The 12,414-nt window shown below is 41.9% G+C and overlaps 1 protein-coding gene across 2 annotated transcripts in view; it reads left to right on the top strand.

Annotated features, from left to right (window-relative positions):
• Positions 1-12,414, top strand: part of MAPRE2 (microtubule associated protein RP/EB family member 2) — a 155,122-nt gene that overhangs the window by 24,802 nt on the left and 117,906 nt on the right. For both annotated transcript variants that reach the window (XM_021686091.1, XM_021686090.1), the window contains exon 2: positions 507-568. Coding sequence is in view for 1 of the 2 variants with exons in the window: in XM_021686090.1 (XP_021541765.1) it covers positions 507-568 (62 nt within the window). In the remaining variant the exon portion in view is untranslated. The remainder of the gene's footprint in view (positions 1-506; positions 569-12,414) is intronic.

The following is a 12,414-nucleotide window of genomic DNA, read 5'->3' as shown; positions in this document are numbered from 1 at the left end:
GTTTAGAATGCCTATTCTCTTAAAACTTGATTTAATTGAAAAAAAAAAAAAAACTCTTCTGACTAGAAGAATAAGCCTGTGTTGATACCAGATATAAAACCTGCAAATAAACCTAAGTTTAAGGAAATTGGTACTTTAATGTTGGCCTTTGACATCCCACTTAGAGGCACTGCTTCCTAGGGTTATCTGCTAATACATGAATCCTCATCACATCAGACTATCAGGGAGAAAGGTAAAAAGAAAAAAATTATTTTCATAAAACTGACATTATACTAAATATTCACAAACCATAACCAACCTCAAAACTGATCTAAAATATAGACTGAGAACTCAGTGGCTTGGCTAACTTAATCTCTCTCCTATGGTAAAACCAACTGAACTTTGATATAGTGTGTGCTTTGATTGCCCTTTCCATTGCTAACTACACCTAACGAACTCCATTATAACACTTTACTCCTATGTTTTCATCCTGTTAAGTATTCTTTTTCTTTTTTTCACTATCCCAGTATCCCACTCCTCAGCGGTACAGTTCATCTCGTCAGCCGGGGAGAGAGCCTGGATGCTCAAGGTAAGGCTTAAATCTAAAATGGTGTAGAATTCCTTATCTACAGATTAAATTGAAGTATTAATGCCGTTGTGACAGTTTATTTTCAAAATTCCATTCTACAATTAAAGCAAGTATTCCGGGAAACATGCTCCATTAAAACATTACTTTTCAAACTATTCCATTTCCCATAGGTATGAAGGGCTAATTAACTGCTATCAGCAATTCCTCTAAAAATCGTCAAGCCAACTGAAGTTTAATTTTGGAGATATTACTAGTGATAAGTGGAAGGAGAGAATATTAAGATGTAGCCAAGTAACCTCAGGACATCTCATGGTATTTGTGACCGAATGATTTTTTTTATTTCATTTATTTATAATCAAGGCAACTGCTCAGACTTTACAAGAGGGTGGAGCATATTTGGGAAGGAGACAAAAACTCAGAAGCCCCTCCCTGCCCCCCCCCCGCCCCGCCCCGTTTGGGGTTTGTGTTTGTGACACAATCCTTTGACCTTCACTTATTTCCCACTGGTATTCTGAGTCTCTTTCTCTCTAATGCCTTCAAGGTTTATTCACCTCCAGTAGCTCCCTAGAACAAAGGAACAATTAACTGAAATTCCACCAGATGGCAATATTTGGAAAGCCATCCACCAAGGTTTCAAAGCTGAGAGCTACTATTGTTCAGAGAAGTCTCAATGTAAAACGTCCTAGACTTCACCAAAGGTATTCTAAACATCTTTAGTTTTACTTCTTTCCCCACAACATCGAAAGTTTTTACAAAAAAAAAAAAAAAAGTATGTTAGGGAGTATATCTGGTATTTTCTTTTGTTTTTCATTCTGGAATGATAAAATTAGAAACGTCATTCTTAATTCTTCACAGTGTCCATATTAAAAGCTCAAATCAATGGATAATATACTATATTTGGTTTGGATTTCATGGTGATAAATACAATGATTAATGGTCATTTTTAAATTGAGAGGAGAAAGCTAAAATTCTAAAAAAAAAAAAAAAAAAAGCATTTTAAGGAGTTGTCTTGATATTAAACCAAGTGAAATTTGCAGGTATAAAATACTTGTACTGATTTGGAATAAGTTATTTAAATGGGATGAGAAACTTCTCTCCTTTTGCTCTAATGAAAGGGGAGAGCCTGACCCCTGAGTGGTGTCCAAACAGCCAGACTTTTCGAGGACCAGAGCTGGGACAGAGGGATGCAGAAAGGCATCTAAGGGCAATTAAAATAGAAAGCACCAAAGAGAGGCCCCCAAGCTTGCTTCATACACCTAAAAGCTGACCTTGAGCGCCCTTTGAAACCTGCTCTTGTGCTACTAGCCCTTCTGGTGGGGGACCCACGTGTCTGGGATGGTCCTGGTTTACTTCCATGGTCTTGGAATATAGTCTCATTAGTACCCCCTTTCACCCTCAAAAGTATCTCCATTTGGATGATAAATTCTAGGGTTGCCTACGTTCTAGGCCGGTGCGTTAGCAGAAAAAGTAATAGAAAAAGGTGGCCCAACACCTAAATAGGGTGTCTGTTTATAAACCTCCTTATATCTAGGACTGCAGGACAAATGCTCCCTTTTCTGTAAAGAGCCACGTCATAAATATTTTCCACTTTGCAGGCCATACAGTGTCCGTCACGACTATTCATCTCACTGTAGTGTGACAGTCACCATAAACAATACATAAATGAATGGGCTTGGCTGTGTTCCAATGAAGCTTTATTTACAGAAACGGGCAGTAGGTAGCATTTGGCTGGCAGGCCATAGTTTACAGACCCTCGTGAGCCAGTTCTCCACCATTTCCTATCCCCTTACCAAGAGACAGCCATTCCTTAAATCCTCTCCTTTGTCTCCCTATCCCTTCTAGGTTGTAGCCTCCTTACTTAATACCAGTTTCTGAGATGGTTGATAGTTGCTTGAGTGACTAATCTCAGTTGTGTGGCTCCTGAGCATCCTTGACTGAGTCTAGCTGCTTGCTTCGTATCCAGATTGGTTTCTGCACTCTGCACACCATGCCCTTACCTTATACCTCATGACCTAGAACAGCCTTCCTTTTGAGAGATCGCTTGAATCCTAAAGTTAAATCCTGAAGCAATAGCTATGTAGTAGACAATTTTATGCTTTGGTCCTCACTAAGTAACTGTCTATGGAAAATACAGCCACATAAGGAAAGTTGAACGTTGAGAGTAGCAAATTTTTATTATAAAAATGGTACATTTAAAGGAAAGTTTGGAAAGGAAAAAAAAAATGACGCATAACGCCATCCCAAAATAACTGTTTGGGGGCGCCTGGGTGGCTCAGATGGTTGAGCGTCTGCCTTCGGCTCAGGTCATGATCCCGGGGTCCTGGGATCGGGTCCCGCATCGGGCTCCCTGCTCCTTGGGAGCCTGTTTCTCCCTCTGCTTCTCTCTCTCTCTGTCTCTCATGAATAAATAAATAAAATCTTTAAAGAAAAAAAAAAAAGAAAGAAAAAAACAAAATAACTGTTTGGTTTTTTGTATATTTGCTTTTCTCACAAGTATTCCCATTTTTCTCTACTGGATGTGAACTTTGTGTTTTACTTAGCATTAGTCGCAAACCTCTTTCAGGAATCTTCAGAATTATTGTTAGAGTAGAAAAGTATTATGTTATATCAGTGTGTCATAGTATCCTCCAGTTTTGTTGTTGTTGCTTTGGTTCAGTCTAATTTGTGTTTTTTTTTTTTTTTTGTCTATTTCCTTAGTACAAAATCCCAGAAGTGGATTATTCAAAGATATGACCATTCTTACAACTTTTAATCTAGTTTACCATATTTCTTCCCAAATGGTTTGGAGTCTTTCACAAACATTTGCAATTTGAGAGGACTAGCCTCACCACAACTTAATCAGAAATAGCATTTAATTCAATAATAATTACTGAGTATCTCTTACATGTAAAGAACTGTGCTAATTGCTTTGGGGTGTGTGTGTGTGTGTGTATATATAAAGGGTAGGTTTTTCCACAAACCTGAGTGCGTGCCTGCTCTGGACTATGTATTGTAGGGTTTCCATGCTGAGCCAGAGGATAGCTTCTGAGTTTGACCTTACTGGGAAGCTAACATAGGTATATATAATATCTATAACTGTATACAAAATGAGATACACCATAGGAGAGAAACAGAAAAATGCATTGGGGGTCTGGGAGGGGGTTGGGGGGCAGCGGTTAGAGATGGCATCTGGGCTGAACCTTGGAGGTGAGTTGGATTGGAACATGAAGGTGGTGAGATTTGCCGTTCATTCCATAAACATGTATTGATAGTTAACTCTGTACCGGGTGCTATGCTAAAAGCTAGGGTTTTAAAGGCAAACAAGACAGAGCTCTTAAAGCTTAGCATCTAGGGGCGCCTGGGTGGCTCAGTCGGTTAAGCATCTGCCTTCGGCCCGGGTCATGATTCTAGGGTCCTGAGATTGAGCCCCATGTCGGGGTCCCTTTTGAGTGGGGGAGTCTGCTTCTCCCTCTCCCTCTACCTGCCACTCCCCCTGCTTGTACTCTCTCTCTCTCTAATAAAAAATAAAAAATCTTAAAAAAAAAAAAAACTTAGCATCTAATGGAATTGACTGCTTTAAAAACAAAAAAAGTCTGCTAAGTTAGGATAGCTTGTCTAGCAGAGGATACATGGGGGTAGGGATGAAGCCAGGGTCATCTTTTGAAGAGGGAGCTTTTTCATGGCTCTTCTTTTGATACAGTCTTGCTCATTAGTTGTCCTGTCAGAATCTGTGGGAGATCTGTTTCTATAAGTTTGAAGGTTATTCTAGTTGGCTGACCAACATTCCAATTAAAATTGGCCTATATTTACAGCCCCCCCACCCCCCGCCCCAAATGATATATTCATTGAGCAGGTACAGAGCTAGGCCTGGAATCAGTAAGACTTACATCCTAGCCCTGAACCCCTGATGACTGAAGCAAATCACCAAGAATTATAGGGTTTCATTTGTATGTTTTTCAAATAGCTGGAAGGAACCTCAATCTAATACAACTGACCCATTATAAAGATGAACATTGTTGGGTGAGGAGAGTTGCAACCAGTTGCTAGAGATGAGCCAACCGCCGGCTGTTTGGTAAATAAGCCATGGCACCAGACCCTGGCCTCGGACTCGCTTCCTGCTTGGTCTGTGCTCACTGCTGTAATTTGCCCTGTAATAAGAACTAAAAAGAGAATTTAACCTACACATTTGTGTGTGTGTGCATGTAGAAGCAACACGTATTTTTACCCAGCTCACACCACCACAAACTTCAAATTTTAATTTTTAAATTAAAAAGTTCAATAGTAATGAATAGATTAGTAGTAGAAAGAGAGGGAAATGGGAAACAAATTCCTACATCTGCCATTTTCCTCCTTTGGGATCTGGGCAAATAACTTGGCCACGCTAAGTTTTTACGTGTTGAGTTTGTTGTAAGAATAACTGGAGGTAGCTAGCGTAAGTGTTGGCTACATCATGGGCACTCAGCAAGTGTTTTTCTTTCTCCTTCTCTCCTAGAGCTACAGGTTCTTTACAGGGTTCCTTTTGTTAAGGAGGTTACTCTGTAAAACTCCTGGGAATTAAATGATGGAATGAGAATACATTTATAAAAGTATCTGGTATAGAACCTAATATTCTCATTTCTGAATTTCACTTAACAATGCTTAAGTAGCATTTTAGAGGTTTTTGTTCATGGGTCTTTATCCTTCAGGAGCTTATTTCATATGGTCTATGGATGTGTTGGTAAGACTTAGGAATTTTCTGGTATTTACTCGAAAATATGTCAAATACAGAGATGGTTCAATGAAGAAAATATAGCTAAATATTAACAATTTAAAAATCTAGCTGGTGAGTATGAGTGTATGTTATGCTCTTTTACAGGTTTTTTCTACTTCTCTGGATGTTTGAAATGTCTTGGGCCAACTTTTTTTTTTTTTTTTTTTTTTATAAAGATTTTATTTATTTATTTGAGACAGAGAGAATGAGAGAGAGAGAGCACATGAGAGGGGGGAGGGTCAGAGGCAGAAGCAGGCTCCCTGCCGAGCAGGGAGCCCGATGCGGGACTCGATCCAGGGACTCCAGGATCATGACCTGAGCCGAAGGCAGTCGCTTAACCAACTGAGCCACCCAGGCGCCCTTGGGCCAACTTTTAAAAACCCTGTATTAAATGTTAAGCCTCGACCATGGCCCCAACACTGTGCAAGGGGCAGACGGTACCTTTTGGGCAAGAAAGTCGGGCTGTCCACCCTGATGGAGCTAGGGTGCACTGTAGCGAACACTCACGGGATGGGCAGTCCTGGCTGAGCACCATGGTGGGAGAAGTACAGAATACCACGGAAGCCCCTAGCAGCTAGAGCAAAGCCACGACAGGTTCAGGGAGGTCAGACGAGGCTTCCGAGAGGCGGGGACCTCTCCTCTAAGACCTGAAGGAAAAGGAGGAGCCAACAGATGTGGAGAAGGGGACTGGAGAAAAGGGAGGGTAGTTGATGCGGAAAGAGTAGCAGCTTCATCAAAGACCTGGAAAGGAAATAAGAGAAGCATCTAGCATATTGGCTAAATTGGAAGCGACTCAGTAATGAGCTGCAGCATCCAGGGAGGCATGAAAGACAGGACTGGAGAGACCGAGGAGGAAGGGCCTTGGCAGGCCAGTGAAGGCCTTTGGGTCGTAGTCTGAAAGTGCTGGTTGGAGTGCTGTACGTGGAGAAGTGAAACCTCCAGTTTCGTGGCTTAAAATGGTTCTCCTGGCGGCTGTGTGGGCAGTGGTGGGGAGGGGATGAGAAGAGAAGCGAAAGTGAAAGACGCTGAGCGTCTGGCTGAGGTGGGTGACAGCTGGGGTAGGGAGGTGGGTGGACTTGAACACCAGTTGGAAGGTGAGACGGACAGGACTGGGTAAGGGAGAGGTCAGGGGTTAACTCACTGGCCGTGTGCATGGAGTGCTGGCTATGTGGTAAGCACCACTGCAGTGCTGAGAAGAAAAATAAGGTAAGCTCTAGGGAATACAGAGGGAGGCGTGGCTGTTTTGTGTAGAGGAGACGAATGAAGAGGGGTCTTGGCAGGAGCACAGACGGACCCTCAGGGACCCCCATCTGGGATGCCACAGTGAGAAATAGTCACCTGGGGGCCATGGAATTGAGTGGGCTCCCTGGAGGTTGAGTGGCAGTGTTGTGGTTGCCGGAGGAGGATGCCCACATGCCTGGTGTAGGTGGGGGGGTTGATGGTATTGCTTGCTGAGGTAGGAAATCCAGGGTAACAGAACATTGCAAGAACATGGCAAGAACCCAAAGCGTCGTATTGAATGTGTTGAGTTTAGGGTGCCTGTGATCCCTAAAAGGATGGATGTGGGGATTTGGGATCTGAACCCCAAAAGAGAAAATAAGCCACCAATACAGCCTTGGGAGTCACTAACATGTAAGCAATTAGCCGCGAGTATAGCTAAAATTGCCCGACTAGAGTAGAACCTTAAAGATCACCAATATTTAAGAGGTGGATTAAGGAAAAGAATACACCCATTTTCATAGCAGCGATATTGACAAGAGCCAAAAGGTAGAAGCAACCCAAGTGCCCATCAACAGATGAAGGGATAAGCAAAACATGGTGTGTACATACAATGAAATATTCTTATGCCTTAACGAAAATTCAGGTACATGCTACAACATGGATGAAACTTGAAGACCTCATGTTAAAGGAAAGGTCAGTCACAGAAAGCAATACTGTATGGTTCCGCTTATGAGGTACCCAGAATAAAATTCATGAAAGGAGAAAGTAGGATGGTGGTTTGCAGGGGCTGGGGAGAGGGAGATCTGGTGAGTTCTCAGTGGATATAGAGTTTTAGTTTTGTAAGATGAAAACCATTCTGGAGATGGATGCTGATGCTGGTTGTACAGCAATGTCAATGTTAGTACCACTGAACTGTACGTTTAAATGGTGGAAATGGTAAAGTGTATGTTCTGTGTCTTTACTACAATGAGAGAGACTCATGATTAGCCAGATACACAGGAGAAAGACCACTTGCGTACGCTGTCATGGAAGCCTAAGCAAAAGAGCGTTTCAAGAATGAGCAAAGGGTTGATAAGTCTAAATGCTCAGCAAAGGTTAAGTAAGATGATGACTAAAAAGTGCCTATTGATTTTCAGCAATGAAGAGGTAGTTGGTGATCTTGGTGAAGCTAATTTCAATGGCCTGGTCAAACTGGAATCCAAACTGGAGTCCAGGGCAAGTGGAGAGGGTAGGTTTAGTTAAGCCTTAAGATATTTGACCATAGAGAAGAGGAGAGAAAGAGGAACCTGTGGGGAAGAAGGACTTGCACAGTTCAATGACGCTGGGGAAGGAGTCAAGCGAAGGGGCATGAAAGGTCTGCTAGAAAGTGACAGAGCAAGGCTTCAAAAAGGCAGGAGGCAACTGGCCAGGATCCACCTCCTTGTGGCAGCAAGCAAGGAGGAGTAAGATGGCTACCTTGTAGGCAAATGTATAGGTTTGGGGGCAGGAAACTTAAATTCTTGTCTAATGGCTTCAATACCCTCTGAAGTCAGAGGCAAGACCATCTGCTGAGGGAGGGGAAGGTGGAAGGGTCAGAGATCTAAAGAAACAAAGAGTATTAAAATGTCTGATGTATGAAGAATGACCGAGTGCTGACTAGGGAAGCAGAGGGATGATCTGGAAGCACTGACACCCACTTGGGTTGGGGGGGGCGGGGAGGAGGCTGGATCTATAGTTGCGCTGATCTTCTAGGTAGAGCCCCTTGTCCCCCAGCATGGCTCAGCAAGCAGTCCAAATGAGGCACATGCACCTGAGCAGATGAAAACTTCCTAAAGAGCTCCTTTTGGGGAGAAACCTGAAAATTGATCACGAGGCCAATACATTTAAAATGGGCTAATACTTTGTTGGAAAGGTTGTAGGTGCCAAATGAGTGGCTGCAAATGTTTGGTTTAGGACTTGTTTGCGATTACTGCGAGGATGGTAACTCGTGAGGGCCCCCTGTCGACAAAGTAGATTATTAGGGACCAGCCTTAATGAACGATTGATTGGTTGAATTCAAAGGGAAACTGAACAGTTTGAGTAGTTTGGTGTCTTCTCTCCTTCCATTCACAAACTTGGATTGCCAATTACTCTGTTGCATAGAAATAAAACTGCCAGTTGCTTAACAAACCTTCAATGCTGTGTATCAATAGGAGATTTCTGCTTTTTTTTTTTTTAAATCCTAGTATAGTTAACCATACAGTGTTAGATTAGTTTCAGGTGTACAATATAGTGATTCAGCAATTCTCTTTGCAACAATATGGATGGATCTAGAGAGATTTCAGCCTTTTTGCATAGAGTGCCAGAATTTGGTTAACTACTACTCATTTTGCTAGCAAAATGTCACTAAGTTTACTCTGAGGTTGACCTACCTTATCACTTTACAAGTGGGCTGTGGTATGTGGAAAAGAATGCTATTGATGTCCCCTAGGCCAGTGCCTGGAATGCTTGTGTATGTTGAGGCCCCTAATCAAGTGTTTCTTCTACCCCCGTCACCATGGGAGTTTGTTTTTCCAGTCTGAGAGATGAAAAATAATGAATATGATGGGCACCAAGCCTAGGATACTTCTTATTCCCACTGATACCCTCAGAACTTTAGAGCAGATTTCTAAGTGTCCTGCAGTGATAATGTTCTATATCTATGCCAACTAATTTGATAGCCATTAGCCATGTACCCACTGAGCGTTTGAAATGGGACTATGAATGGTTCCTCTGCACTTTAAGTCTTTAATCTTAATGTGAACAGCCACATGTGGTCAGTGGCTACTGTATTGGGCAGCCAGCTCTAGAAGCCAGATTAGATAGAACTGAAATTTTAAACACAGCTTACAAATAGAGCCAACCCAGGAAACTCCTCTGGTCTTTGATGTCCAAACAAGTCTGGCCTGGCCTCATTCTGCCATCAAGTTGGCTGCAGCCTAGGGATTCTGGTCTGTGTGAGGGTGAGTATGGGGGGGGGGGGGGAGTAAGATCTGAAAGCCACCTACAGCCAAGGAGGATTCACCTTCAGTTTACCGAAACAGTCTAACACCCGAATACCAGAGTCCTGTCGACAGACAAGAAAAAGATGGGGAGAGAACAAACTTTCCTTCCTGACTACAGAGCATAAGTACTCTAAGAGCAACTTCACATAGGATGTCTTACGGGAAATTGGTTTGTCTTTATATGTCCTCTGTGAAATTTGTTTATGCTTGTCATAAATGCGTTTGAGAGCTCACAAACTTGTTCAGGGCCCCTAGCTAGTAAGTAGTAGCAAGATTAGTACCCAAGCAGGTTTGAATCCAAAGCTATTTCCACAAGCAGTACTCCAGCTAGATACCAGTGTTGGGAACTACCAGAGAAGCAGAAAACCTTCAGGGTAGGATTGGAGGTGAAATAGAGGTTATAGGAGGCAAAAGACAGATTCTCTGTGCATCTGTTTAATTCTGATTATCTCAGAAGTTGTACCTGTATTCCTCCTCTGCCTGCTTGCCTGCCCTCCTCAGCCTCCCACCGTTTCAGTTATGTTGATCATAGGTTACCCCTTCGTGGAAATACAATTACTAGTGCCATGGAAGATGTGCAATTGATCATTTGAATTAAAATGACTCAAGGGGCGCCTGGGTGGCTCAGTTGGTTAAGCGACTGCCTTCGGCTCAGGTCATGATCCTGGAGTCCCTGGATCGAGTCCCGCATCGGGCTCCCTGCTCGGCGGGGAGTCTGCTTCTCCCTCTGACCCTCCCCCCTCTCATGTGCTCTCTCTCATTCTCTCTCTCTCAGATAAATAAATAAAATCTTTAAAAAAAAATAAATAAAATGACTCAAGAAACAGAGCTCTACCATCATCTTAGTTACCATCTAGGCGAAAGTCAAACTACTTGGTAATTATGTATACTTCTGATGTATCTCGTGAGAAGTATGGTAGATGAATCTAACATCTCCCAGAGTTCTGGTGCTGCCTGCCTTTCTTCTCAAATGTCTTAACCTCTGATGTTCTACTTCTGTAGTATTTCCAAATTTTCCGTTATTTAAAATAATAGTAGAAATCATGAAAAGCAAATCACCTATAAGTCTACCCTAGCAATTTATTTTTCTTTTCCTTCTAGTCCTCATTCATATAATTTCACATAGTTGGAACAATACCTTGTGCATACATCAGTGTACTGCTTTTTCATGTCATTTTGTGTCACAAGTTTTCCATGCTGCCACACATATTCATGATTATAGTGTTAAGGTCTCTAGGACATTCTATAAAATTGACATCCTATTATTATTCCAACCTGCTATTGTTTGACTTACGGAGTCTGTTTCAAAGCGAAGTTTGGTAGGTTTTAAACTTACAGATCTTAACTGGTTAAATACCCCTGACTGGAAGTCTCATACCTGTGTGTTCCCACATTCCCTGAGAATAATTACTATACTGTAGAATCCCAGAGTGGGTATTACCTTGGATTTTAAGTTTTTTCACATGTAATTTTTCTAAAACATGATATTCTAAAGAAAAGTAGATGATACATTCTATTTTAATTATCATTCCCCTCCCAGATTAGGCACTTAATTTATGCTTCTTGAATTCTGCATAATCTATAAAACCGCCTTGACATGAGGTTGCTCAGCGGCTTGTACTGTGGATGACAGATTTTCAGCCTTGCTTACCTCAGATATCATTCTGCTTAAGATGCATGCACTGACGTGTTTGCCTCTGTTCTTTTTTTTTTTTTTAAAGATTTTATTTATTTGAGACCGAGAGAATGAGAGAGAGAGAGAGAGCACATGAGAGGGGGGAGGGTCAGAGGGAGAAGCAGGCTCCCTGCCGAGCAGGAAGCCCGATGTGGGACTCGATCCAGGGACTCCAGGATCATGACCTGAGCCGAAGGCAGTCGCTTAACCAACTGAGCCACCCAGGCGCCCTTGCCTCTGTTCTAAAGTTAGTCCTGTTTCATTCTTCAAAAAGCAATTCAAATGCATCACAGATTATCAGGTTAACATCAAACTACGTTAGGGAACATGAACAGTAAAGGTCAAGATAAGTCTCAGTGCCTCCCTAGAGAACTAAATTCTTGGTTATGAGGATTTTTTATTTTCCAATACTTCATACTCTTGCTTTGCAAAATGGTGTTAGTCCTCTACTGGACCATGATGATTCAAAATGCTGATGTGTTCTGTTATGATTTTTCAAGGCAATGACTAGGCTACATAATATCTACTTGATAGAGTTTCTCTCATGAGATTCTTGTGCTTCCAACTTTATTTTTGCTCTTGCGGAGTGCTACATTTCAGACTTGTGTGAGGTAATGCCACTCACACATTGCTTTGGCTTACAAGCTGGACTGAACCATTCACACCCTTTTCCAGTGCCCGCCTTAGAGAAAAACTTTGCAAAAAATAAGAATTGAGTGCTTGGAATGTTGTGTAAGGATGTTATTGCCCCTAACCAGGAAAACCATTCTTTTAGAAAAGTGTCTTGAAATAAGAATATCTTATCACTCTTGCCTCCTGCTCAAAACAGAATTTAAGAAATTGCCTAACTCAGGCACACCATTAAATTTGTTTCTTTTGTTTGTTTCTTTAAATTATTTAAATTCCAGTTAACACAGTGTAATATTAGTTTCTGATGTACACCCGGTGCTCATCACAACAAGTACCCTCCTTAATCCCCATCACCTATTTTGTCCATCCTCCAACCCCTCCTCACTTCTGGTAACCTTCAGTTCTCTATAATTAAGAGTCTGTTTCTTGGTTTGCTTCTCCCCCCCACCCCCATAATCGTTTGTTTTGTTCTTTAAATTCCAAGTATGAGTGAAATCATATGGTATTTGATTTATTTTGTTCCACATAATACTTTCTAGCTCCATCCATGTCGTTGCAAATGGCAAGATTTCATTTTTATGGCTGGGTA

The sequence above is a fragment of the Neomonachus schauinslandi genome, chromosome 14 (genome assembly GCF_002201575.2).
Source record: "Neomonachus schauinslandi chromosome 14, ASM220157v2, whole genome shotgun sequence".
Classification (NCBI taxonomy): Eukaryota; Metazoa; Chordata; class Mammalia; order Carnivora; family Phocidae; genus Neomonachus; species Neomonachus schauinslandi.
This window is presented reverse-complemented; position numbering and strand designations above follow the sequence as displayed.